Below are 27,933 nucleotides of genomic sequence, written 5' to 3' on the forward strand. Positions count from 1 at the left end.
ACCTGTTTGTTTCCTCTCCACCTATCCTCTCCTCTATCCCTCTTCTATCCGCCTCCCACTCTCTCCCTATTTATTTCAAAACCCCCTTCCCCTCCCCCTTTTCTGATGAAGGGTCTAGGCCCGAAACGTCAGCCTCTCTGCTCCTATGATGCTGCTTGGCCTGCTGTGTTCATCCAGCCCTGCACCTTGTTGTCTCGGATTCTCCAGCATCTGTAGTTCCTACTATCTCTAAGAGGATAGTATTCCCTGATTAGGTCTTGTAGATGGTGAAGCAATCTTTGGTAAGTCAGGAGGTGAGTTCTTTGCCTCATGATTTCCAGCCTAAAATGTGTTCTTGTGGCCATAGTATTTATATAGCTGGTCCAGTTAAGTTTCTGGTCAATGATAAACCCCAGGTAGTTTATTGTGATATATTCAGCAATGATAATGTCATTGAATGTTCAAAGAGAGATGGTGAGATACAGTTTTGCCAGTGATGGTCATTACCTGACATTTGTGTCACTTAAAAGGAAGGTACAAAACCACAAAGGTATTTTAAGTATGAGAGTTTTAAAAGTAAGGTGTTGCCTAACTAGGAGCATAAAGTTAGTGAGTGAACATGACTTAGTGCAGGACCATATTGAATATTCTCAATTTACCAAGTGTGGAAAGTGGGAGCCAAAAAGACAGGTAATTGAGGAATCTTAAATACCCAGAAAGTGGTGGAGAAGATGGAATTTGTTACCATATAGAATAGGTGAGGTGAAGGATATTGGTGGATTCAAGGGGGAACTTTAGAAGCATATGAGGGAGAAAAGAATAGAGTGTTAGGCTGATAGAGTTAAGAATAGCAAGTTACTTGAATAAAGCATAGGGCAAAATGTTCCAGTCTAACAGGCAGTGCACCTGGAGGTGGGAAGCCAAGGTAACTAGGTGAGGTATTGGTGTCACAGAACTTGGCGTCTTCCCACCTCCAGGCCTAAGTTACATTCTTCATGTAAAGGCCCACGCTCAACCTTCACCCGCATCCCCTACCATCTCCAATTGAGGCCCTGAAGTGATAATTTGATTACAAGCTTATTCCTGCCTGGATCACCATTATTAGAACACCAGGTGGGACAAATAAGGGGTGTTGAGCCAGTATAGCAGCTTGTAAGTTGGCAGAAGGTGAGTCTTGATCTCCTCTAATTTATACATGATGGAGGGACTGGATATAGAACATAGATTGGCTGTTGAGGGCCATACTCCACTCTTGTTCCTATCCTCTCCTGACTCTGCTGTGGTCCTTGTGATCTTGATTGTCCTTCTGGCAGCTGTCATGGCCTCCTTCATGATGCTGATAAATGAAAGAGCTCTCTGCTGGCTGGCAGCTCTCCTTGATCAATGAGTATTTTGTTCCTGGGGAGTTGATTTCAGTGAAAAGCCTGTGATTGCCCATTAAACTGTCTGGTTGAAAGCAGATACAGTAGGATTTCCTCTGAAGAGTTAGCTGAGATGCATCTCCACTTTTTGAACAAGTGAGAAATCCAACAAAAATTGAAGGTTTTGCCTGTAGACTGCTATGGTTGAATGACCTGCTTCTGTCCTATGTAATTGAAGCTTTTTACACTGTTTTCCATACAGGGAGCAAACTGCAACGAATATCGGTAAGTAAGAAATTCAATAAATAATTTGCTTTCCCAGGAATGGTTATGAGTTACACAGCTAAAATCTAATTTTGCCAATATTTATAAATTATTATACATAATTGTAAAGGGTTATACAGTTAGCAGGTATTTTTTCCCATGCAGTTTGCAAGGGTTTGGTAGATAGTAGATAAGTCTGTAATATTATAGTCTTGTATATATTTAATGTTGTAAATAAATTTTAGATATCTGGCTCAAGAAGAACCTCTGTTTGGTAAATGCAGACTAGCATGTAATAAACCACAAAATGGGATCATAGTGGCAGTATTTGGGTACTAGAAGATGATAATAACAAGTCTACTTGAGAAGTTAGTTATGATAACTAGTTAGTGGGAGTGCGTGGATATTAAAGGCCCAATATAAAATAAATAAAAAGTCATTTTGTCTAATAATTTATCCATCAATCTGTCTTAGCTCAGAACTGCATTCAACAAATACAATCAAATATAAAAGCTCCAAACCTGTACTAAAACACCATTAACAACTTCCTTGTCTTCTGCACTGTCAAAAGTATAAAAATAACATTTTCTAACACCTTTCAGTTCTGAAGAAGAGTCATATTGGACCCAAGATGTTAACTGTTTCTGTTTCCACAGATGGTGCCAGACCTGCTAAGTTTCTCCAACATTTTCTATGTTTGTTTGAGTTCTTTACACCTTTCTCTTTAAGAAAAGAGAAAAAAACAACTTGAGAGGCTACTGACCAGATTAAAAGAAATAACTTTTCAATAATCTTGAAAGGACAGCTCAAAAGTGCCCAGAGAAGAAAATGCAGTAAAACACTAAAAACAATAAAAACACTAAAAAAAAAGTTTTCTCAGAAAGGCTTACCTGTGTCTAGATGTTGATACATTTCACTACTTTACCTTTCCAAAATGAGTGCAAAAATAAAATAAAAGCCAGTGTGATGTCATCATTCCATTTGTGGTGTGATTGCCACAAATACCGGGAATTCTTAAAGGGGCAGATAAATAGAACCAATTGCAGAGTAGCCAATAAAAACATAGAAAAGTAAACTACAGCTGTATACATATTCTTAAATTGACAATTTAAAAAGCATAAACGCATAAAGATACAAAATAAGAATGGAAAGCAAACATCTAACCATCGATTGGCACACACTTGACATTCTGTCAGAACTTCCTGCTATTCAAAGAAAATAAGTCTTTATTTTCTGGATCAGCAGACAACTGAAACCAATAGCAGGATGTCAAACTTCTTCTCATTTGGTTGCTGAAATGCTAAGAATGTAATTTTTTTGGTATTTCTGCTAATGGCCACAAAGATTCTGACAACATTTTTTTAAAATTAAAGTTGAGTCAATTTCAGGATATATAGACTTGAGTTCATTTCATGCTGACAAAAACAGGTGAAACAATTTACTGATTTGTAAGTGGAAGTTGATGCAAAGGTATAGAATATGATTTTACTGGCCTTCACTGAGCTCAAATCCTTACAAAACTGGTCATTGTATCTACCCTCAATCAAGTCTTCTGTAAGGAATTCCTGGATAAATCTAATGAATATACCATAGACAGTCTGATGGAAGAAGAACACAAGTTCAGTGAATGGGAGTTCAAGTATTTTATATTCAGTTATTCTTTTAAATGCAGTACTAACTGAAATAACTCCACAGAAGCTGGTATCCTATCACCAAGTCACCCTTTATTTACACGTGGAGAGTCTTTGAAATTGATCCAGCTCCCTCAGAGCAAGCTGTCAGAGTGAACAGGATGTCTGACACTCCTGTTCTTATCTGTTAGCCAGGGCTCCCTTACTGGACCAGATTAACAGCCCCAATCAGGGAACTCATATTCTATGAGGTCCACCTGGCTGACCTCATTACAATCTCTACATCCCTTCCCCACTGAGTCCAAGGACATAGGCTGGTTTTTCTTTTTGTAGCTCCTCCTGGGGATTTTTAGCACTGGGTCAGATTCCTCCAACTCTGCCTCAGATACGGGCAGTGTGTAATGCACAGTAGCTTGACTCTTGCACCCGGAGGCTATTCATATACCTATTCAAATGTTTTTTAAACATTGCAATATACCCACATCCACCACTTCCTTAGGAAGTTGATTCCACACATGAACCACCCTCTATGTAAATAATTTGCCCCTCATTTCTTTTTTAAATCTCTCTCCTCTCACCTTAAAAATGTGCCCCCTAATCTTGAAATCTCCCATCCTAGGGAAGAGACAACTACTGTTATCTCTATCTATACCTCAGGTCACGAAGCTGTAGGCTGTTTCTTTACGCCTGCCTTTAAAGTTTGATGGACGATATTGAGCTGTCCTTATTTGTTGAAAACCATTTGACTTTAGAATACACTCAAATACCTTGCTGGAAAACCATGGTCCATTATCTGTGACCAACACTTCTGTGAGTTTGTGTATTGCAAAACATGCGCACGGTTTTTCTATCGTTATCTCCATGTTTGACAAATGAATTCTATGCATGTCCAATCATTTTGAGTGGGCATCCACAATGACTAAGAACATTGGGCTCACGAAAGCACCTGCATAGTCAATGTGTCACCAAGTCCAGGGTGTACCTGGCCATTCCCATGAATGTAGGGGATCTGCTGGCAGTAATTTTTATCTTTTGTTACCACTTTGGGCACTTCCCCATCAAGCAGGTATGTCTGCATGCAATCCCGGCCACCGGACGTAACTTCTTGCCAGCATCTTCCTTTTGGACACACCTGATGACCCTGGTAGAGTTCAGCCAGTATCTGGCTATGACCTTTGCTCAGAACAATCACCCTTGCTCACCATAATAATATGCCGTCCTCCACTGTGATCTGGTCTCTCTGGGTCCAAAATGGTGTGAGTTATTATTGTGACGCCCCTTTGGTTTCCTCCATCACCACCAGCTGTTTCAGTTTTGCCAGGACCAGATCTTTCTGCATCCAAAGTCTGATATTGTCAGCTGTGACTGAAAGTGTATCCAGGAATTGTTAAAACCATTATTGACTCTTCCAGTGGCAGTTCCACCGGTGCTTTATTTGCCAGCGGGAGGTGGCTCAATAATGCATCCATTTTTGCTACTTGGCCTCCCAGACAGTGTTCCAACTTGCAATTATACGCATTTATTATTAGAGACCACTGCTGAATTCAGCCTGATGCTATGGGTGGCACTGCTTTATCTTCTTTAAGTAGACGTAGGAGGGGTTTGTGGTCTGTTATTAATTACATCCATAAAGGCTTTGGTAGAACTTTCTGATTCCAAACATGACTGCCAAATCTTTTCCTTCTCTGTCTGGGCATATTTATGCGCTGCATTAGCCAAAGTTCTAGATGCATACACTATTGGGCCACCTATGAGCTAGTACTACCTCTGTGCCGTACAGGGAAACATCGCATGTCAATATCAGAACTCGCTGGGGATCATAGTGTGCCAACATTATAGAGGATAGTAGCTGTTTCTTCACTTTCCCAAAAATTATGGCTTTGCTACATGACCATTTCCAAGGCTGACCCTTTTTTAAGAGTTGATGCAAAGGTGCCGGGATGGATTCCAGGTTTTGTATGAATTTTCCATAATATTTCACCGGCCCATGGAAAGACCTACGCTCTAGTACAGATGTGGGAGCCGGGCACCTTTAATCACCCTCACTTTATCTTCCAACAGCAATAACCCAGTTTTTTTGATTTTGTAGCCCAAGTAAGTCACTTGGAGTGCCTGGAACATGCATTTTCCCCTTCTAAGACACACGCCCACCTGGGCGAAACATCTAAGGACTATGTCCAGTTTCTCTGGGTGCTTCTCATTGGTCTTCCCTGTTATTAGCATGTCGTCTAGATAAATGGTGACCTGGGGTATACCTTGTAAAATGTTCTCCACCATCCACAGAAAAATTGCGTAGGCTTATGATACTCCGAATGGCACTCTCGTAATTTGGTAAAAGCCCTTATGGGTGTTAATTGTAGCATACTTCTGGGAATCCTCATCTAACTGCAACTGCAAGTAGGCATGATTAATGTCCAGCTTTGTGAAGGACGGCCCCCCTGCCAGCTTTGTGCATAAATCCTCTATGTGCGGCATTGGATATTTTTCTAGCTGCAAAAAGCAGTTTACCATTTGTTGAAAATCCCCAAAAAAGCAAACTGACCTGTTGGGTTTCACAATTGGTACGACTGGTGCTGCTCATTCTGCAAACTGGACTCATTTGATGATTCCTTCACTTTCCAGCTTTTTGATTTCTACCTCTACTTTCGCCCATAAGGCAAATGGCACTCAGCGGGCTCTGCAGAATCATGGAATTGCCTCCTGGTCAACATACAAGGTGGCCTTGGATCCTTTAATAGTCCTTCCTGAAAAACCTTCGGGTATTTAATTAGGACTTCACACAGGCAGCCATTTTCTAATCAAAAAATGTTGAACCAATCAAGGTGAATCTTTCTCAACAAATTTCGCCCCATCAAGCTTGGGACTGATTCTTTTCCTACAATCACTGGTAACTGAACCAGCTACTTCTCATAAGAGACCAGAATTGAAGTTGTACCTTTATTCTACAACGGTTCCCCGGTATAAGTTCTCAGTCTAGCTGAGGTCTTGCGCAAATTTTGTTAAAGACTGGCTCTGCGATCACTGAAACGACTGTGCCAGTATTGTCATCCACTAGAAATGGGTGACCATTTAACCAGATGTTTGTTTTGATTGGTTCTGATTTGGATGTTTCTAAGCAATTTAAATGTTGCAAACTGGATGTAAGTGGACTTTCCAGGGTGTACATTCTCCCGGATCCTGGACTATGAGTTCTGTAACTCAGTTTAGGCCTAGTGGGACTCTTTTGCTGTCTCGAGTCTGCACGCTGACAGCAACTACAGTGGCTTACTGACCTGGATCCTGAAGAAAATTTTAACTATTTGGCCGAGGCTTGGCTTTGTTTTGGGATTTTGCCGTGGGCTGACCTAGAGTCCCTCTGTTCAGGATATGTCCAGAGTGAGGCCATGCAATTGCCTTCACTCATGCGCTGTTTCTCAAGTTCAGTCGACTGGCGAGGGTGTCCACTTTCATTGGAATAACCTGCAACTCAGCTAGTAGGCGCTTTTGCATGGTTACATCATTGATCCCACACACCAAACTGTCTCTCAGCATCTCATTCAGGTAAAACTAAAGTCTCATGCCTCTCCCCGTCCTCTTAACCTCATGAAAAACCTGATACAGATTCCTCTGGTTCTCAAATTGTCGAATAATTCCAATAGTATCTCAGAATTAGATATGAGGCTTGGGATTGTAATATTCCTTAACTAAATCCGTCCATCGTGAAAGGTTTTAGCATCGTGAAAGTTAGGTTCCTCATAACGGAAAAGTCTACAGGTCCACAAGCTGTCAGAAGAATTACTCGTTGCTTTTCATCTGCCCCAAAGTCATTTGCATGGAAAAGATAATGCATTCCTACCGCATACTAAGCTCAGTCTACAATGGGAGGATTGAACAATTCAAGCCTCTCACATAATGGCATGATGCCAGAAGTGCTTGCCCCACCTCAAAAACTACTGTTGCGAGCAAAACTTTTCAGGACCATATCTTTTTGTCTTTTTGCCACTGAAATAACTCCACAGAGGCTGGTATCCCATCACCCAGTCAGCTGTTATTTACATGTGAAGAATCCTTGGCACTGATCTAGCTCCCTCAGAGCCAGCTCTCAGAATGTCTCTCATTCCTGTTCTTATCTGTCAACCAGCGCTCCCTGATTGAACTAAATTAACAGCCCCATTCAGGGAACTCATATTTTATCAGGTCCACCTGGCTGACCTTGTTACAATTACTACACTAACCTTGAGGCCAATTGATATATTATGCTGATTCTTAGATATAGGCTAAACCTTGGTCATATACCAGATACTTATCTAGTAGCTAGCTTTTTGTCCTGTAGCAGAGTGAGAAACATTTTTTGAGGCTGAAAATGGTTAGGAAAAGGAAAAGAAACAGAACAATTATTTTCCTTCCTGTCCTTCAATACCTTAATCATTGAACTCCTGCACTCAAAAGCTAAGTCATGCTAAGTTGGCTAATTTTAATGTTCCTAAGGCAGAACTTCCAGCTAACTAAATGAGGACCCTTTTTTTAAATTTGGTTCTTAATTCAACTGTTCCTTCACAGAAGGCCTTATTAAAACCATGCCTAATGCTGTTGGTACAGAAGTTAAACTGTAAATTTCAGTTAAAGTTAGCTGCAAATCAAATTAGAAAAAAATGAGATTTTCAACAATGGCACACAATCAGACCCAAAGAGAATTGCTACGCAATTTCTTTGAAGTCTGCGCTTGTGGTAAAATTATTCTCTTTAAAATTACCTTTATATCTTCTGTATATAGTTCAATGTACTTAAAACAATGGGTTATATTCTGTTCTGTAAACTTTCTTTAGGCAGGCCACAAAACGTAAAATCAAAGTGGAAAGGGTCATGAGTCATCAAAGATCGAACACATCTTTCCTTCCATTTAAATCAAGGAAAGCAGGCACTATTACAGTCATGCAATTCCCCTGTAACCTCCAGCACAACCAATCATTTTCCTTGCTCTAAAGCAGGTACTCAGCCATGCCTAAGTAATGCAGATAAAGAAAAATCTACCTCACTAATGTTTACCTGTACGTATAAGTACATTATAATGTAGGTTTGGCAAGCATTGTATGAGGAAGAAATGTCTTCTCTACAATTTTTCAACTGATTTCAAGGAGTCTTTAATTTCCATGTATGCAGAAAAGAATGTAGACACTTTCAAAGCTGCAGTTTGCTCCCAGTGCTATATTGTAGTGTCATTGAAGATAATGAGCTAAAAGCATAGCCTTTACTTTGAGCTCACAATCTTCTGGCCAAGTTCCCACAAAATATGTAATAATGTCAAACATAGACACAATGAGAAATAGACACAGATGAACACTATTTGACAAACGTAAAATAACAATAAGCAATTGTAAATATTAGACAGGCAATACATGAAATGTCTGCTGCTCATGATATAGGTTGTTCTTTAAGTATACCACAGGGCCTACTTTGTCTAGTGTGGCAGAGGGAACCTATTTCCTGGTCTAACTAGAAGAGTCTTTTGTATAACAAGCTATAGTTTATTGTATGTTAGCATCTAGCTACAGGTTACATTAATATGACAGGCTTTGTGCAGGGACCTTGAGGAGGACCAGAGAATAGGTCTCACTCCTTCATGTTCTTAAACTGTTCTGCCCACAAGTCCCTATAACATCATAATCGGTCGGTTTTTATGGCACTATGTAGCTGTCCATACTATGTAGCTCAGATTGGAAAATATACTTTGCATTTTCAAAATGGATGCCAACTGTAACCAACTTAATGTAATGTTTTTTTAAACAACTCCACCTCCAAGTAAAAAGTTGATCATTTTTATAGATTGGACAACAAAGAGCATTCACTTGAAAAGTTAGGATCCTTGCAAACATACAAATATTTTTGTTGTGTCTTTTATACACAATCCTGATTGAATTCTTTAGTCATCACTTCTCTGAGTGTGCACTTCTGTTACTGTTGTCATCTGCATATTGGGAAATCACATGCATAAGGCCAAGGTTTTTCTTCTAATCAACCTGTTCAGAGATGTGGGGCTTGAACCCAGGCCCCTGGTCCATGGGTAGGGACATCATCCCCATACCACAAGAGGGCCCAAAAGGTTTTCCTTCCAAGATGGATAGTGAAGTCAGGGCTGCATGCATGCAATCACCTGAAGATGCTTCTGGCAATTTAGGGTGCAAGTCAGGAAAGCACAAGCAGAAAATGTATACTTTAATCTCAACTCTGTGTCACTCCATATCCAAACTCACTTCACACAGCAGGCACCTGCTTCTTGTTCAGCTTGAGCTTTTCCTCAGCTGTGAAACCCTGGGATCCAAGCTACACAGGATCTACTTGTAAAAGTAGAATGCGAAGTGTGCACTAATGGCTTTTGCGGTTATTGGATGTGCCAAGTAACCCTGTGAAGTCTGAGAACCAGAAGGAGCAGCCTCCCATTTGTGTCTGCATAATCAAGAATGATTGCATGTCATGACTACCAGGCATTGTAGGTGTGTGAGACAAGTCTAGGACTTCCTGCAACAGGGCTCCATTGACTGTAGTTATAATCACCCTGAAATTTACAAAAAGTTAGGATAGGAATGGGAGAGTCAGGAAACCCAGAAATGAAAGTAAAACTTACTGCAAAAATGTTTTACTCTATTTCATGGCTACCAGCAAGTCGTTGGGCAGGAATGCTGAAAGACCTCAGCTGGCAAGCAAAGAGTCAGGAGAGCTAGGATATAGATTGAGTGAAGGTGTAGTGAGCTTGGTAAGGGGGTGAATATTTGGCATGAGTGGAGGTGATCCAAAAGGGAGGTGAGCAGACATAAACAAACTCTGAGATGAGTAGAGATGTTGAGTGGCAGTGAGGAGAGGTTTGGATTGTTGGAGGGAAACCAGTCAATGGAGGGAACAGATCTGCTTGTGGGACCTAGAAAAGTATTCCTGTTTCAATTGATCCACAAAAAGTGCTCTTAAGTCATGGCCTGACCTTCCTCCTTTCAGCTGCAGGTTTCCTGAACCCCACAAAACCTAGTCCACAACTATCTATTTTATCTGTTAAAACCTGAGACAAACAGCATTGTTAAAATATTTAGTTAAGTGATTTGCCTGAGTACATTAGACACATGTCCATCCATCTTTCTCTATTAAAACAGGAAGTGTGCATGAAGTCAATTTTTGGATTTCTCTGATTTAACACTCTTCCCTCATCACCCTTGTCCCATTCATTATGGAAGAGTTCTATGATGGACTGCTGAATGCTTTAGCTCCAATCTACAGCAGAGTGTCAACATCCTGGGGAAAATGAATGGAGAGATTCATGGTGCAAATGAATTGGCAGCCTTCTGCCTCAAAAGGCGAGGTTTGCGCAATAGTAGTCAACTCAGTGCTAGCAATCACCTGTGGTGAGGGTCAGGAACCCCTCTCTGGTACAGCAGTGTCTATCCTATTTACTGCAGAAGAAGATTGTGGGTTGAGAAGATGTATGATTCACTGGCCGTTTTATCTGGATACTCTTCTCTGGGCCAGTTGACATTTCTGCTTCAGTTGGCCTCTTTCAATAACCATCCAAATAGTCAGCCTCCAGACATCACGATAAGTAATGCCAATCTCCCCGTTGTGTGTGTCAATATCTTTCTTCATACCTTTCTAGCAGGTATTCTTTTGGGATCAGGTACAGTTGCCTGGGAGGTCATGACCAGGTGGCCGATTCATTGTATTGAAAGTATTGTTCTGATGAATGTGGCTGGGCTATCACAGACATTTTTGGTTTTGCAAGGGCTGTATACTGATAGAGCTAACACATTTCAGGACATCTGATTCGATGACCTTTTTCCTGCTTATACAAGAATGTGTCTGGGAAAATGAAGGAGGAAGCTGTTCAACCTTGCCTGCTCAGTGTATATTACTCAGGTCTCACTGCTGTGAGTGCACTGAGGATGCAGTGTTGGCATACCTTTCTGTTGGTTCACACTGTCTTACTCAGCTTTTGCATAACAGCTGCAGCCTTTGCAATGTATGTGTTGATTTCAGTATCAAGTGACAGATTGCAGTTGATTGTAGAGCCTGAATATATGAAGCTATCAACAACATTCAGTGACACATTATCAATAGATAGACAGTGGAATGGCTATATCCTGGATCATGGCCCTTACTTTCCTGATGATAATGGTCAAAGTAAATTCTTTATAGGCAGGTGGGGAAAATAAAAAGGGAGATTTACCTGAAAATTTGCAGGAGTATGTTATCACTATTCAGTAAGCATGATGCATCTAGTTCTTTAGCCAGCTCATGAATCATACCAGGGAGACGGAGAACAATTTTGTAACTAATATCCTGCACCTGACAGCAAAGACACCAAGCTAGATTTTACACCACATAAAACATACATATTCATCATGGGAAGCACAAAGGCAAGAAAACCTATTTGCATATATACATTATTTATAAGATAATATATTTGTTTGCAGTTTGTTGCACTTGATGGAAAAAAACTGCTCATGTAAAATGATCAGGAAGAACAACAATTTGTATTTATGGAATACTTTTCAGTATGGATGGTGTGTGCCATGGAGGGGAACTTGCAGGTGGTTGTTTCTCTGTGAACCTGTTTTCTTTCTCTTTTTAGGTTGTAGGAGTCTGAGGTTTGGAAGCTGCTATTGAAAGATCCTAGCTGAGTTGCTGCAGTGCAGCTTGTAAAAGAGGTGTTGGTAGTGTAATGGTACTCTGACTAGACTTGTGTTCCAGAGATCCAAACAGGGGTCTAGGCCTGAAATGTCAGCCTTCCTGCTCCTCTGATGCTGCTTGGCCTGCGTTCATCCAGCTCTACACCTTGTTATCTCAGTGTTCTGAGGACATGGGTTCAAATTTCATCATTGATATGTTCACTGATTGATTCAGTTCACTGAACTGAATTCAGTTTTTAAATCTGGAATTGAAAGCTAGTCTAATGATGACTATATAACCATTATTAATTGTTGCAAAAATCCATCTTGTTCACTAATGTCTTTTCCTTTAAGGAAGGTAAATTTGCTGTCATTACCTAGATTGCCCTATTTGTACACTCCAGATCTATAGTAAATGGATCTTTAAATGTTCTTTGAAATGGTATAGCAAGCCACATAGTTGCATCTAACCAGTACAATGTCTAATAAAGGAATAAAGCCAGACAGACCACCCAGCATTAAGCAAAGGCAGCAGGAATGATAATGGCATACACAGGCTTGTTGATTCTGCAAGTCCTCCTTACTAACATCGGGGATTGTGCCAAAATTAGCATGAGCTGTCCCAAATAGTAAATCTCATGGAATCATACCCCATAGACAATGTCTCAGACAACAAAATCACCAACCCAGGCAATGTCCTATCACACTGATGAAGGTAGCAGTGCAATGGTATCTGGTTGGGAGAAGGTTTCCCTGGGAATCCTTAACATTGACTCTGCAACACACGAAGTCTCATGGCATTAGGTTAAACATGGGTAAGGAAAGACCCTGCTCATTGTTACATTCTGCACCTTGCTTACTGATGAATCAGTTCTTCTCCATGTTGAACATCAATTGAGGGATGAAGGATTCCAGCACATTACTGCAACAGACAAATTGGAAGTACTTGAAAGCATCTTTCCAGAAGTACCAAGTAGTGATTCATTTTGGGCTCCTCCTCTAGTCTCCAACACCGCAGGTCCTAGTTTTCAAGCAATTCAATTCATTTTAGGTGATATCAAGATACAGCTGAAGGCACTAGATATCACAAAGCCAGTGATCACTAACAAAATGTTGCCAATATACTGAAGACTTGTGTTCCCGCTGAGTTCTTAGTCATGATTCTGCTGTACAGTTACAGTACTGGAATCTACCTGGCATTGTAGATAATAGCCCAGGTATGCCCTATCCACAAAAAAAATCAAATGCAACCCAGCCAAGCACCATACATCAGTCTAATCTCAATCATCAGCAAAATGATGGAAGATACTGTCGACAGTACTATCAAGTGTTATTTAGAACAAAGAACAAAGAACAGAACAGCACAGGAACAGGCCCTTTGGCCAACAAGACTGTGTTGACACATGATGCCTTTCTAAAGTAAAAAGCTTTTCACCCTATGCGTTTATATCCCTCTATTCCCTGCCTATTCATTTATCTGTCAAGATGCCTCTTAAACATTGCTATTGTATCTAACCTGGGAAAAAGACTCTGACTATCAATTCATTCCATGCCTCTCATAATTTTGTAAACTTCTTTCAGGTCACTCCTCATCTTTTCAAGTTTAAAAAAAAACAAGTTTATCCAATCTCTCCTCATAGCTGATGCCCTTCAATCCAGGCAACATACTGGTAAATAGTTTCTGTCCCCTCTCCAAAGCCTCCACATCCTCCAAATAATGTGGTGACCAGAATGACACACAATATTCCAAATGTGGCCTAACTAAAGTTCTATACAACTGCAGAATGACTTGCCAATTTTTTATATTCTACGCCCCGACTGATGAAGGCAAACATGATATATGTCTTCTCGATCAATTTATTCACTTGTGTTACCACTCAACAATGACCTGCTTACTGAGGCTCAGTTTGCATTCTGTCAGACTCGGCTCACGAATCCCTACTACCTTGATGCAAGCATGGCTAAGAGAGCTGAATTCAAACGGAGGCTGACAGCCAGTAACATCAAGACAACATTTGATTGAGTGTGCCATCAAAGAGGCTCAGCAAACTACTGTCAAAGAGAATTGGGGGGAAATCTCTTCAGTCTTTGGAGAGACTGAGAAGAGTGACCGGCAGTCGGTGTTGCATTGAGGCAGAGTAGGAAGAGTGGCCTGCACTCGGAATCGCAGTGAAGCAGACTGGATTATTACCAGAGCCACGAGCAAATTGGCATAGGTAAACAAGGTTAGAGAAATTATTGCGTGACTGAAAGTGGTGTGGGAGAAGTGGATTGTAGTTTGTGGGGCTTTGACACCAATATTGGGTAAAGTGGGAATTGAACCAGTGGGATGATCTACACCTGAACCATATTGGGATTGGTGTTCTTGTGAATCGCATAACTAGAGAAGCATACCAGGTTTTAAGCTAAATAGTAGGGGCAAGGGCCCAAATTTGGGAGGTTGTGCTGAAAAAAAGAGTGAAGAAAATGAAACAGAGGAAAATATTAATGTAGGAAATGATAAATAGACAATCAATAGGAAGGGGCACAGCATGCAACTCTAAGAGCAAATCAATAGATACAAATAGAGATTACAAAAATAATAAAAAGACAAAACATAAAGCACTGTATTTGAATGTAAATAACATCCAAAATAAAACAGATGAACCAGTCATACAAATGGAGATTAATAAGTATAATTTAGTGGCCATAACTGAGACGCGGCTGCAGGATGGCCTAAGCTGCGTCCTGAATATTGAAGGATATGTGACATTCAGGATGGACAGGAAGCTAGAAAAGGTTGATAGAGTGGCTTTGTTAAAGATGATATTAGCACAATTTACAACTGCCACAATACAGAATGATGAACTCAATTCAGTAAACCGGGATATGGAAGCAGTCTGGGTAGAGATGAGGAATTAAAAAGGCAAAAGGTTACTTGTGGGTGTTGTGTACGTGCCTCATAACAGTGGCCTTTGCTAATAGTAAGGTCCTGGGGAGTGTTGCTGAACAAAGAGATCTGAGGCACTCTGAGGTAATCTTCACTATCCATTACATCTCCAATTTTGGTGTCAACTGCAAACTTACTAACCATACCTCCTATGTTCACATCCAAATCATTTATATAAATGACAAAAAGCAGTGGACCCAGCACCAATCCGTGTGGCACACTGTTGGTCACAGGTCTCCCATCTGAAAAGCAACCGTTTACCATCAACCTCTGTCTTCTACCTTTGACCCAGTTCAGTGTCCAAATGGCTAGTTCTCCCTGTATTCTATGCAATCTAACTTTGCTAACCTGTCTATCATGAGGAACCTTGTTGAATGTATTACTGCAATAACTCCTTTATTCAAAATGGGAGGGAGGCAGAAAGCAGGAACCTTCAAGGTAGTTAGCTTAACATCCATTGTAGGGAAACTAATGGAAGCTATTATTAAAGATGTTGTAACAGAGCACTTGGATAAGTTCAAGGTGATCAGGCAGAGCCAACTTGGTTTTGACAAAGGGAAATCATGTTAACTAATTTATTGGAGTTCTTTGAAGAAGTAACTGTTGCTGTCAATAGAAGGGAACCAGTGGATGTGTAGTACTTGGATTTCCAGGACCTATTTAATAAGGTGCCACATCAAAGGTTATTGTGGAAAATGAAAGCTCATGGTGTAGGGGGTAACATATTGGCATGGATAGAAGGTTGGCTGGCTAAAAAGAAACAGAGAGCAGGAATAAGTCGATCTTTTTCAGGCTGGCAGGATGTCACGAGTGGTGTGCCACAGCGCTTGGTGCTGGGTCTTCAACTGTATACAATTTATATAAATGATTTGGAAGAAGGGATCAATGGTATTGGAACTAAATTTCTGATCACACACAGATAGTGAGTTGTGAGGAGAACATAGGAGCCTTCAAAGGGATATAGAAAGATTAAGTGAGTGGGCAAAGATCTGGCAAATGGAGTGCAATATGAGAAAGTGTGAAATTGTCCATTTTGGCAGAAAGAATAAAAATGAAATATATTATCAAAATGATGAGACGTTGCAGACCCGTAAGATGCAGAGAGATTTAGGTATCCTAGAGCATGAATCACAAAAGGTTAGTATGATGTACAGCAAGTAATCAGGAAAGCTAGTAGAATGTTATGGTTTATTACAAGAGGAATTTAATGCATGGTTAAGAAGGTTATGCTTCAGTTAAATGGGCATTTGTGAGACTGCATCTTGAGTATTGTGTACAGTACTGGTCACCATGCCTGTGGAAGGATATTAATGTATTGGAAGCAGTTCAGAGAAAGTTTATGAGATTAATACCTGGAAAGACCAGACTGCCTTATGAGGAAAGGCTAGTTAGGCTTGGCCTGTGTAGTCTGGAACAAAAACAAAAATTACAAGAGGAACTCAGCAGGTGTGGCAGCATCTGTCCAGAGAAAGCACAGACAATGTTTTGGATGCAGTGACCCTTCCTATGGAGAGTGAGACTGGAGAACTAATAATGGAAAACAGGAAATGGCTGATGAACTGACCAGTTATTTTGCATCAATTTTCGCAATTGAGTTTAATGTAACATTCCAGAAACAGCAATAAATCAGCAAATGGAGGAAATCAGGAAAATCACAATCATGGAAGAAGTGGTGCTGAGCACATAATTGGATCTGTAGGCTGACAAGTGTCTGCGTCCTGATGGATTTCATCTGAGGGTCTTAAAAGAAGTGGCTAGTGAGTCAGTTGATGCATTAGTCCTAATTTTTTGGAACTGTTTTGATTTGGTGATGGTCCCATTAGATTGGAAAATACCAAATTTAACTTTTTATTCAAAGAAGTTGGAAATAGAAAGCAGGAAACTACAGGCTAGTTAGGTTAACATCTCCTGTCAAGAAAGTGTTAGAAGTTACCACTAAAGAAGTATAAGTGCAAGGTAATCAGACAGACTCCGCATGATACTGTTAAAGGGAAATCATATTTGGTCAATCTATTGGAGTTCTTTGAGGAGCTGACACATGCTGTGGATAAGAGGAACCATGGGATGTAATGGATGTAGATTCTAGAAGGCTGTTGATAATGTGCCCCATCAAAGGTTACAGCAGAAAATGAAAGCTGATGGTGTAGGGTGGTAGCATATTAGCATGGATAGATGATTATCTGGCTAACAGGAAGCAAAGAATAGGCATGGATGGTCTTTTTCAGATTGGCAAGATCTAACAACCGTATGTCACAGTGATAAGTGCTGGGATCTCAACGGTTTATAATTTATACAAATGACTTTGATGAAAGAACAGAAGGTAATGGTTGCCAAACTTTCCAACAACGCAAAGATAGGTAGGAAAGTAAGTTTGGAAGCAGACCTAAGGAGACTACAAAAACACACAGATTCGTTAAGTGAATGGGCAGAGTTGTGGAGAATAATGTGGGAAGGTGTGAAATTGTCCAATTTGGCTGGAAAAATGAAAAAAAAGCATATAATCAAAATGTTGAGAAGTTGCAGAGCTTGGAGATTTAGAGAGATCTGGGTGTTCTCATGCATGAATTGCAAAAGGGTAGTAATGCAAGTGCAGCAGGTAATCAGGAAAACTAATAAATTGTTGCCATTTATCACAAGGGGAATTGTTTAGAAAAGCAGGGAGGTTATGCCTCAGTTTTATTGGGCACTGTAAGACCACAGCTGGAGTACTATTCACAGAAACCTTAGCATACCTTACTTATGGAGGATGTGATTGCTTTGGAGGCGATGCAGAGAAGGTTTACGGGACTAATATCTGGAATTATGGGTTTGTCTTATGAGGAAAGGTTGGATAGGCTAGGCTTGTATCTGCTGGAGTTAAATAGTGTAAGAGATGACTAGATCAAAACATATAAGATGCTGAGGGTTATTGACAGTGTCGATGTGTAGAGGATGTTTTCTCTTATGGAAGAATTTAGAACTAGAGGTCTGTGTCTAAAGATCAGGAGACAACCATTTAGAACAGAGACTAGGCAAAATGTTTTCTCTCAGAAGCTCATAGGTCTTTGGATCTCTTCCTGAAAAGATAGTGGATGCAGAGTCCTTGAATATTTTGAAGGCAGAGGTAGATAGATTCTTGTTAAACAAATGGGTAAAAGGATATGAGGGGTGGGCAGAAATGCGGATTTTTAGCTACAATTAAATCAGCCATGATCTTATGGAATGCAAAGAGGCTCTTTAGGACTGAATGGCCTACTCCTACTCCTCATTCAAATTCCCATATATATGTTCACATGATCAGTGATGGGACTGCAACTAATTGCGGATGCATTTAAAACTGATGACCTGTTTAGGTCAACAAACATACAGATTCTGCCAAGACTTCAAGGAAACACATGCTACTAAATTCTCCTAAGCAATGGATAGCACCTACTTTGGGACAAGCTGGTAGAATTTTGGAACAGGCCAAATCTAATATGTTAAAATCATTTTATAATATCAATTTAATTGCACAACATTTTCAACGATTTGGTCTGCTACCCAAGTTAACTTTAAACAGGAGCACAGATTCTAATAGGCAGGTGAATAAGGAAGGATAGGTACACAAGATGACCAATTTCAAATGATGGAAAATGTTTGGGAGTGTTATTTGACCATGTACTGAAAGCATAGTTAGTACTGGTCAGTACAGAGCACTTGTGAATATTATATTATTTACACTGCAGCTTCAGACAGTATTGCTTGGTCCATGTCTGGCTATAACTTTGTGATTCATCTATTTAGGAGAGATGTGTATATATGCATGGTTAAACACAAGTGCCAAGCTCTGTCTCAGCAATTCCATTTCTAAATATTTAGGCAGTGTGGGTAGAAGCATCTGTATTGTCTAATTCATTATTAATAGTAGAACTCCCTTGGGTAATTTTTAAACCCTGTTTGACATCTTGCTGAATGTACACACCATGTGGTATTAAACCGAAGTAGAGTGAGACCACCCCCTGCAGGAAGTCTCACATCAGTTCACAGTTGAATCAGATCAGCCGTGATGAGATTTACAATATAGCCTTAGCCTGACCAAAGTAGAAACTGCTATTCACAACAAGAAAACAAGGTATAGTTGAGCGAAATTAGATGCTGGGGTGTATCTGTCAGAAATTAAACATTAATCAGGACGAGCTTGACTGACACAAACAGAGTTATCGGTTCAGGTAACCTTTCGTCAGAATGCAAGAATTGTACCAACATTGCACAGGTGAATGATAGGTTAATTTGTCAAGCATGATGGGACGTTTGAACTATCTTGTCTTAAAAGGACATAGCTACAACAGAAAGGACTCAGCAGCATGGTCAGGATGATTACATGTTGTGCAGTGCAGAATCTCTTCAAGATACCATTTCAGAATCTTCTTCTGTGACTGGTTGAGACATATTCTTTTTCTTTTTGACCCATGTCAATGGTCCTTCGCAGAACAATAATGCACAAAGTAAGTACATTGTAATAATCTGCGATACCCTGTTCAGGTGCTGCAAGAAAGATACCTAAACTGAGGAATGTGAACATTGATTTCTTCATCCCAATGGTCTGTCCACCAATAGCTTGAAATCCATATGTGTCTCATTGTATCCCACTTTAGGTAGGTTCCTGGTTTTGTGAAAAAGTTCCGATGATTATCCTCCATTTCATAGCGACTGATCCATGTGGAAACAAATGAAATCTCTAGTCTCATTCTGTCAGCTGCCTGAAGGCAATATGCATATTTCAATGATTAGTCAACTATGTCCTGCTACTGAATGGAATCGTTCAGTAACTTAATTTCACAGCAGCAGTCAACCACTTGATCTTGTCCTTGATGTGATTTTAATTTCTGGCTACAGGAGGTTTGATAGCTCTGTTATTTCAGAAAGTTTTGTTTCTATAAGTAGATCTCCTTAGAAATAAGGAACTGTGATTACCTTGTTTTGCATCGTTGGTGTCAGTGCCTTTGCTCTTGATCCCAAACAGAGTAAGTATAGCTGCTTTGTAGACTCAATGATACCACTTTTATTCCCCTTGAGAGAGAGTTAGAGAACAAGAGAGAAAGATGGTGGTGGAATACTGATGGGATCTATGTAGATTTTGTATAAATGCAGTTTCCTTCAAACATATCAGATGAATTACTGAAATGTTTGTTTAAAAAATGGACATAGCTTCAGTAAGGAAAACAGTAAAAATAGTAAAGACAGATATAAATTAGTGTATCAAATTACCGTGACTTTGTACAAGTACCAAGCAGGTGCCACTTTAAATAAAGACCCTGACATGACCAAGTGGAGCCTAAAATCCAGAAATGATTTATGTGACTAATGAGCAGCTGTAGTACTGTTCAGCTACTGAGGCTTAACCTCCATATTTATTCCTTAACAATCCTAGCATTCAGCTGGTGCACAGGTCTTCAGTGTCATAATTTTGTGCCTGCTGTAATATGCTGTGATGCACACAATGGGTCCTTGGAAGATCTCAGTACTTCATGAAATAGATCAAAATATATTTAAATTTATCTTTTGATAGTTTAAAATGTTTTTGTTTCGGTGGTGCATGGTGTAATATTCAGATTATCCAATCATTATATTAATGTATTTAATATTCTAGGATCAACTCCTTACTGAATAAGCAAAAACTCGTTATCCATGATACTGTGGTTGATGATGGCAAGCTTTCTTCTTTGATTAAGTCAATCAACAAGCTTTTCAACAGCTTGTCCAAGAATGATTCCTCAGTCAGGAAGGCACTACTGGCATGTGAGTTTGAGCGTTTTATTTTGTAATACAGCAATATGCCTAATTATTTAACAACTTTAAAGGCAATGTAATTTAAATAAGAAATAAAATGTTCAGTTAAAATAATTTTTATACATCCTATATCTAAGTTTTTTATGTTATGTTAGTTTACTATATGTACATTGACCACATCCTACACCACCTTACCACCACCTCACAGCTCTCAGATTCCTTATTGGCATCTGGCATTGAAAGAGCAGAGATTTCTGTTGATTAAATATTGGGCAGATTGAAGCCATTGTTTTCTGTTTCTCCTCCAAACTCCATTTCCTAGCTACTGGCTTCCCACCCTCTCCCTGGTAACCATCTAAAGTTAAACTAGCCTGTTCATAACCTTGGTATCACATCTATGTCCAAGATGAGCTTTTAACATCACATTCATGTCACTATCACTATTTTGATCTCTGTAACATCATCCAGCTTCGCTCTGCCTCAGCTTACCTGCTGCTGGAAACCTCTTTGATGGCTTCATTATTTCTGAACTTGATGATTCCAAAGCATCCCTGATTGGTTCCCCAAATTCTACCCTCTGTGGACTAAATTTATTCATTCATGGGATGTGGGCAATGCAGGCAAAGACAGCATTGTTACCTATCCTAATTATCCTTAAACTTGCTCGAGCACTTCAGAATTAACCATGTTATTGTGGATCTGTTGTTATATGTAAGCCAGACCAGGTAAGGATAGCAGGTTTCCTTCCCTGGAGGACATTAGTGAGTCAGATGTATGTTTACAACAATTGATAATAGCTTCATGGTCACCATGTTCTGACTAGATTTCAATTCCAGATTTTTGGACTTTGAAACTTGAAGTGATCCAAACTTCTGGTGCTTGTTCTTAAGTTGCACCAAATCCAATTCACCTGTGTTCCTCAATCTATGCTGATACCCTGTCAAGCCAAATTTTGATTTTAAAATTTTAAGCCTTGTTTTCAAATTCTTCCATGATCAGGCCCCTCCCTATATTGTAATCTATTTCAGCCCCTCTAGATGTATGCCCTTCTCCAATTGTAGACTCTGGCGTCTTATCCATCCCTGATTTGAGTCGCTCCACTTATAGATGGATATGCCTTCAGTTGACTAGGACCTAAGCTTTGGAATTCAAAAGGGGAAGGACTGATGTGGTGGTAATATCACTGGACTAGTAACTCAGAACCCCAGATTAATGTTATGGGGACATGGTCTGAATGCCACCCTGGTAAATGGTAAAACTTAGAGTCAATAAAAAATCTGGAATTAAAACCTAGCCTAATGACAACCATGTAACTATTGTCATAAAAGCTCATCTGGTTCTGGAAATCTGCCATTTGGCCTACGTGTGATTACTGACCTGAGGACAGGACGGAAAGAGTTGTCCTGGGTGTCCTCAACATGGACTGTGCACCTCAGGAAATCTCATGGTATCAGGTGAAGCAAAAGGAAGGAAGGAAATTTCCTGCTGATTACCACCACTGCCCCTTGTCCGGCTGATGAATCAATACACTTCCATGTTGAACACCACCTGAAGGAAGTGCTGAGGATGGCAAGGGCACAAAATACACTCTGGGTGGGGTGGTGTCCATCATCAAGTGTGGTTTGGTACCACCACTACTGACAGAGCTAGATGCGTCCGAGAGGAAAACTGGCTAGACTGGATCTGTGGCAGGTAGTGAGAGAACCAACATGGAAGAAAAAATCTATGTGACTTCATCCTCTCCAATCTACCTGTTGCAGATGTGTCTGTCTACGAAGATATTCGTAACAATGACCGCCGCTTAAGGAGACAAAGTCCTGACTTCACATTGATGTTATCCTCCATTGTGTTGCATGGCACTACCACTATACTAAATGGAACAGACCTAGTTACTCAGACCTGGGCATATATGAGGCTTAGTGGTCCGTCAGCAGCAGCAGCAGCAGAATTGTGCTCAAACACCATGTACAACCGCATAGTCTGATTCCACCATTAAAATCAAGTGTGCAGAAGTGAGGCTCGGTGCAGACTGGAAGAACAGCACCTCATTTTCCACTCGGGGACCCTGCAGCTTCAGGAGTCAATATCCAGGTTATTAATTTATGGCCTGAACATCATCTTCCATGTCCTTTACCCAACTCCACATGGGCTACTTTCATCGTAACCAACCCATTTTCACCTACTAATGATTCCCATCATCAACTTTACTTACTCCCTGACTCACCATTATCCATCTCTTTGGCTGCTTAATTGATGTTCTTCTTTGTGATCCATCTCCACCCATTGCATATTCTTCCAACCATCCCTTCCCCAACCAACACACACCCTATCTTCAGCACATATGTCATCTTTTCTTAGTTGTCAACGGTTCCGAACAAGTTTCACCGGACCCAAAATGTTGAGTCTGCTTTCTCCCCACAAATGCTACCAGACCTGCTGAGTATCTCCAGCAAATGTGTTTTTATTTCGGATTTCCAGCATCCACAGTTCTTTGTTATTTTTTAGAAGAGCATGCCAGAAAAAATACCACGCACAACTAAAATTGAGGTTTCAGCCTGGTGAAGGTGCAACACATGTCTAGATGCATGCTAAACAGTACTAACAACATGCAATAGGGAGGACGAGGTGATCCCACAACCAGTGAATCCGATCAAAGCACTGCAGACCTACCACATCCAGACATTGATCAGGTTGGTCAATTGAAGAATTCACTGGAGGAGGAGGCTCCACAAATATCTCCCTCCTCAACGATGGGAGAGCCCAGCACACAGTGCAAAAGAGAAGGCTGAAGCGTTTGTAACAATCTTCAGCCAGAACTGCTGACCAGTTGATCCATTTTGGCTTTCTCTGCAGATACCCCCATCACCGCTACTAGACTTTGGCCACTTTGATTCATTTCGTGTGATGTCAAGAAACAGCTGAAGGCTCTGGTACTGCAAAGACTATGTGCCCTAACAACATTCTAGCAATTTTACTGAAGGCTTATGCTCCAGAACTTGTGGCGCCCTCACCGAGCTGTTCCAATACAACTACAACACTGGGCATCTATCTGACAATGTGGAAAGTTGGCCAGGTCTTTCCGGTATACAAAAACTGGGACAAACCTGATCTGGCCAATTACTGCCCCATCAATTTACTATTGATCATCAGCAAAGTCAGTAGTGTTATCAAGCAGCACTTGCAAAGAAATAACCTGCTCAATGACTCTCAGTTTAGGTCCTACAAAGACCGTCTTCTGACCTCATTATAGCCTCGGTTCAAGGCAGTTAAATTCCAGAGGTGTGGTGAGCATGACAGCCCTTGACAACAAGGAGCATTCACCCATGTGTGGCATTGAAGAGCCCTAGCAAGACTGGAGTCAGTGGGATTCAGGAGGAGCACTCTCCACTTGTTGGAATCGTAGCTAGCAGAAAGGACATTGTTATGCTTGTTGGAGGTTTAGGTCCAGCATATCACTGCAAGAGTTTGTCAGGATAGTGTCCTAGGTCCAATCATCTTTGGCTGCTTCATCATTGACCTTGCCTCTGTCATAATGTCAGAACTGGGAATGTCTGCTGATGATTGCACTGTTTTTTACATAATTTATGACATCTCAGATACTGTGTCTATATGCAGTAAGACCTGGACAATATCCGACTTAAGTGGCAATAATGATTTAAACCACACAAGTGCCAAGAAAGGATCAGTTCCAAGAAGAGAGAATCTAACTGTTGCTCCTTGACATTCATTGGTACTACCATCACTGAATCCCCACTACTAACATACTGGGGATTGCTATTTACCAAAAACTGAGCTGGTTCATCCATGAAGGTACTGTGGCTACAGGAACAGACCAAAAGTTAAGAATTCTGCAGCAAGTAACTGACCTCCTTGCTCTCCTAAGCCTGTCCACCATCTATAAGGTGCAAGCAGGAATATGATGGAATATTCCCCACTTGCCTGTTGAGTACAGCTCTGAAAGCAAGAAGCTTGACACCACCCAATGCAAAGCAAACCAATTAATTGGTCACTTACCCACCACCTTCAACATTTGCTCCCTTCACCACTGACACGCAGTGGCAGCAGTGTACTTTATCTACAAAATACAATGCAGTAAGTCACCAAGGCACCTCTGACAGCACCTTCCAAACTCTCGATCTTTACCACCTAGAAAAACAAGGGCAGCACATACATGGGATAACACTATCTTTCAGTTCCTCTCCAAGCCATACATGAGGTGACTTGAACTATATTGTCAATCCTCTACTGCTGATGGATCAAAATCCTGAAATTACCTTCCAAGCAGCACTGTGTGTCCCTAAACCCTAAGTATTGCAGCTCATCATTACCGCCTCCGGATTAATTAGAGATGGACAATATATACTGACATAGTTAATGACATTGACCAGCCATGAACAATAGCAGAAAATCTCTCCGCCTCTCTATTTCACTTTTCTTCTTTGACATTCTTTTTAATTTCTTTGATTAAACTTTTGGTCATCTGTCCTAGGTATCTCTTTATATGTATCGTAAAACTTTTATTTAGCCCTATTTTTCTAATCAACTTTGTTCAGAGATGTTATTACACACCTCTACAGCAAGTGGGACTTGAACCTGGACCTCCTGATTCAGGGGTAGGGATGCTGCCACTGCACCCCAAGATGGTCCCCAAATGCTTTATAATGTTCTTGTGAAGCACCCTAGAATGCTTTATTATGTTAGAGGTGCCATATGAATCAAAGTTGTTGTTGCTGTGGTGGTGATTTGATATTGATAGGGGTGGTGCTCCAAAAAAGAATCTACAGGAAAGGCATTTCATTTAAAGGAAATTACTTTTTAATTCCAGCTTTGTGTGCTCCTTTCACGTTAATCTTCTATGTTCAATAGTTAGATTTCACCAAAAGGAAAACGTAACAGTAATAAATTACAGCATATATCCTGCCAGATCACATCATTGATGAATAGCAGTTGCTTAGTAATATAAGGCCACGGGACATTCTGATTTGTTTAAAGAATAGATACACTTCAGTTTAAAGTATGAGTGCCTTAGTATTAATGTACCAATTCCTCAAAAATGAGGTCATATTTCTTGCTCTTATCAATCCCTACTACACTTCTGCCAGTTGCAGTTTTTATTTGCTTTGGAAGAAATTAATGTCTTAATGAGGGGTCCTTATGATTGCCTTGTATTTCCCTTTCACTTTCAATTTAGCACATCTGTGTGAGATTAGAATAGCAAACTCTTCAAGGAAAATATAGGCACAGTCTGTGCTTCTTTAGCCCGCTCTGTGCTGCCTGACTATCCAGCAGATTTCAGTCAGATATCAACAAGACCATCTCCTGTCTCAACACCGACAACACCAAAGCAATCGTATTAGGATCCCCATTAAAGCCAAGTATCTTGTTTTGCAACACCATGGACTAAATTTTACCTTACAAAAATGTGTGGGTTGGGGGCAATATGAGATGTTAAAATGCAGAAAATCTGAAACAGGAATTTAACCTGCCTGAAATCCACCCAGGCCCAATTTTAATAGGGGCAGCATGTGGTGTAACGACAAATCTAGGGGAAGCAGGTGGACTATGAGGACTTCATTTTAACAATCATTCTTTTTTAACTTCAGGCAGCCAAGTTTCCCTTTACAGCACAACTTGTAGACCATGAACAAAAGGACTGTAATTCTCTCTAGTTCCAACAAGCTACTCAGTAAAGCCCTTGGCTCCAGTGATTTTTCTGCTCCCTACCCATTCAACTAGCTGCTCCCAATCCTGGCCACCATCTGCTCACCAACCCAATTACCATTGGATCTCTGTATAGGACTCCATAGACCATCATGGGAACCCCACTCTCACTACATTTAATATGCTTTCATGATCCAGATACCATCATCCCCCCTCACCACAATTGAGACCCCACCATAAAATAGGAAACTCCAAGCCCTGTGCAATGATGACCCTCGAATCCCCCTTCTCATTTTTCATTACAACCACCTACTCTCTTACGTTTCATTCTAGTGAAACAGTCTTCCCAGATCAAAGACCTCCAAAGGCTGTCTTAGCATTACATCTTAAACTTGCCTCTGTCTTCTCCTTCCACAACCTCTTAGAATCTCATTTTTGATGATTTCTTCATACACCACACTAACCCCTCTTCCATAACTGCTTGCATGAGAATATACTGAGAAAACATGCTAAAAGAAAAGTCACTGGACCCAAAACATTAACTCTGACTTCTCTCAATAGATGCTACCAGACCTGCTGAGTTTTTCCAGCAATTTCTGTTCTTGTTTGTTGTTGATACTGAAAGAACTGTTCCATCTCATTGCATCATTTCACTTATCATTCTGTTCCTGGTAACAAAATTAAAATATTAAAATTAGAACTTGAAGCAATATAATGTTGATTATGGTTAGAGACAAAACTGCAGATGCTGGAAACCAAGGAAGGCAAATGGGATGCTGAAAGAACCCAGCAGGCCAGGCAGCATCTGGAGGAAAAGAACAGTCAACGTTTATCCAGTCCTGAAGAAGAGTTATAACCCAAAACGTTGACTGCTCCTTTCCTCCAGATGCTGCTAGGCCTGCAGTGTTCTTCCAGCCTCCTGCTTGTCTATAATGTTGAATATGTTTATTTTAATGTGCTTATTTTCTTTTCTTTGAACTTCACAGATGCAACGACTGTTACTTTTGATCCCGTAACTGCAAATGAAAACCTTATCCTTTCAGAAGATCGAACAATCGTACGCTACACTGATGCAATTGTAAAGGCTCCATATAGCCCCAAACGATTTGATGACACTTTGTATGTGCTTGGTTCTCAAGGATATACATTTGGCAATCATTACTGGGAGGTGGTGGTGAAGAGTAAGTCTGATTGGGAGATTGGGGTTGCTTATTCATCCATACCTAGGAAAGGCAAATGTTGGTTGGGTAGGAACAATGTATCGTGGTCTCTAGAACGCAGCTCTGAACAGTATACTGTGTGGCACAATAACATACCTCTAAAAGTTAACATGAAGGGAAAACTTGAACGGGTTGGTGTTTATTTGAATTATCCTGGGGGTGTGTTAGCATTTTATGATGCTGAGACAATGACACTTTTAGTTCCCTTTTATCACAAATTTACTGAAGCTCTTTACCCTATTTTAAATCCCTGCAACAGTAAAGGAGGAAATTTTGCACCTTTAACAGTTTTGCAACTGAAAGGAATTTAGCCTCCATTGTTTCAAAATTTTCTTTTATATAATTTCTGTGACATACTGTATCTTGCCAAGCAGGACAACCAAAGGATTTGGCAGGGGGAGGTGATGGGAATGGTGATCTTGTACCCTTCCAGATAGCATTCACTAACAGGTAAAATTGAATGGGGTATTAAAGAAGCAGTGGGCCCATCCTTATCAATATCCAAATAATCAT

The 27,933-nt window shown here is 40.4% G+C and overlaps 1 protein-coding gene across 1 annotated transcript in view; it reads left to right on the forward strand.

Annotated features, from left to right (window-relative positions):
* LOC109935643 (E3 ubiquitin-protein ligase TRIM69-like) overlaps window positions 1-27,731 on the forward strand; it is a 54,012-nt gene extending 26,281 nt beyond the window's left edge. The window contains exons 5-7 of the mRNA XM_020534293.2: window positions 1,603-1,625; window positions 20,400-20,548; window positions 27,187-27,731. Coding sequence (XP_020389882.2) covers window positions 1,603-1,625; window positions 20,400-20,548; window positions 27,187-27,731 — 717 coding nt within the window. The remainder of the gene's footprint in view (window positions 1-1,602; window positions 1,626-20,399; window positions 20,549-27,186) is intronic.
* The last annotated feature ends 202 nt before the right edge of the window (window positions 27,732-27,933 follow it).

This window comes from Rhincodon typus, chromosome 6 (assembly GCF_021869965.1).
Source record: "Rhincodon typus isolate 14 chromosome 6, sRhiTyp1.1, whole genome shotgun sequence".
NCBI lineage: Eukaryota > Metazoa > Chordata > Chondrichthyes > Orectolobiformes > Rhincodontidae > Rhincodon > Rhincodon typus.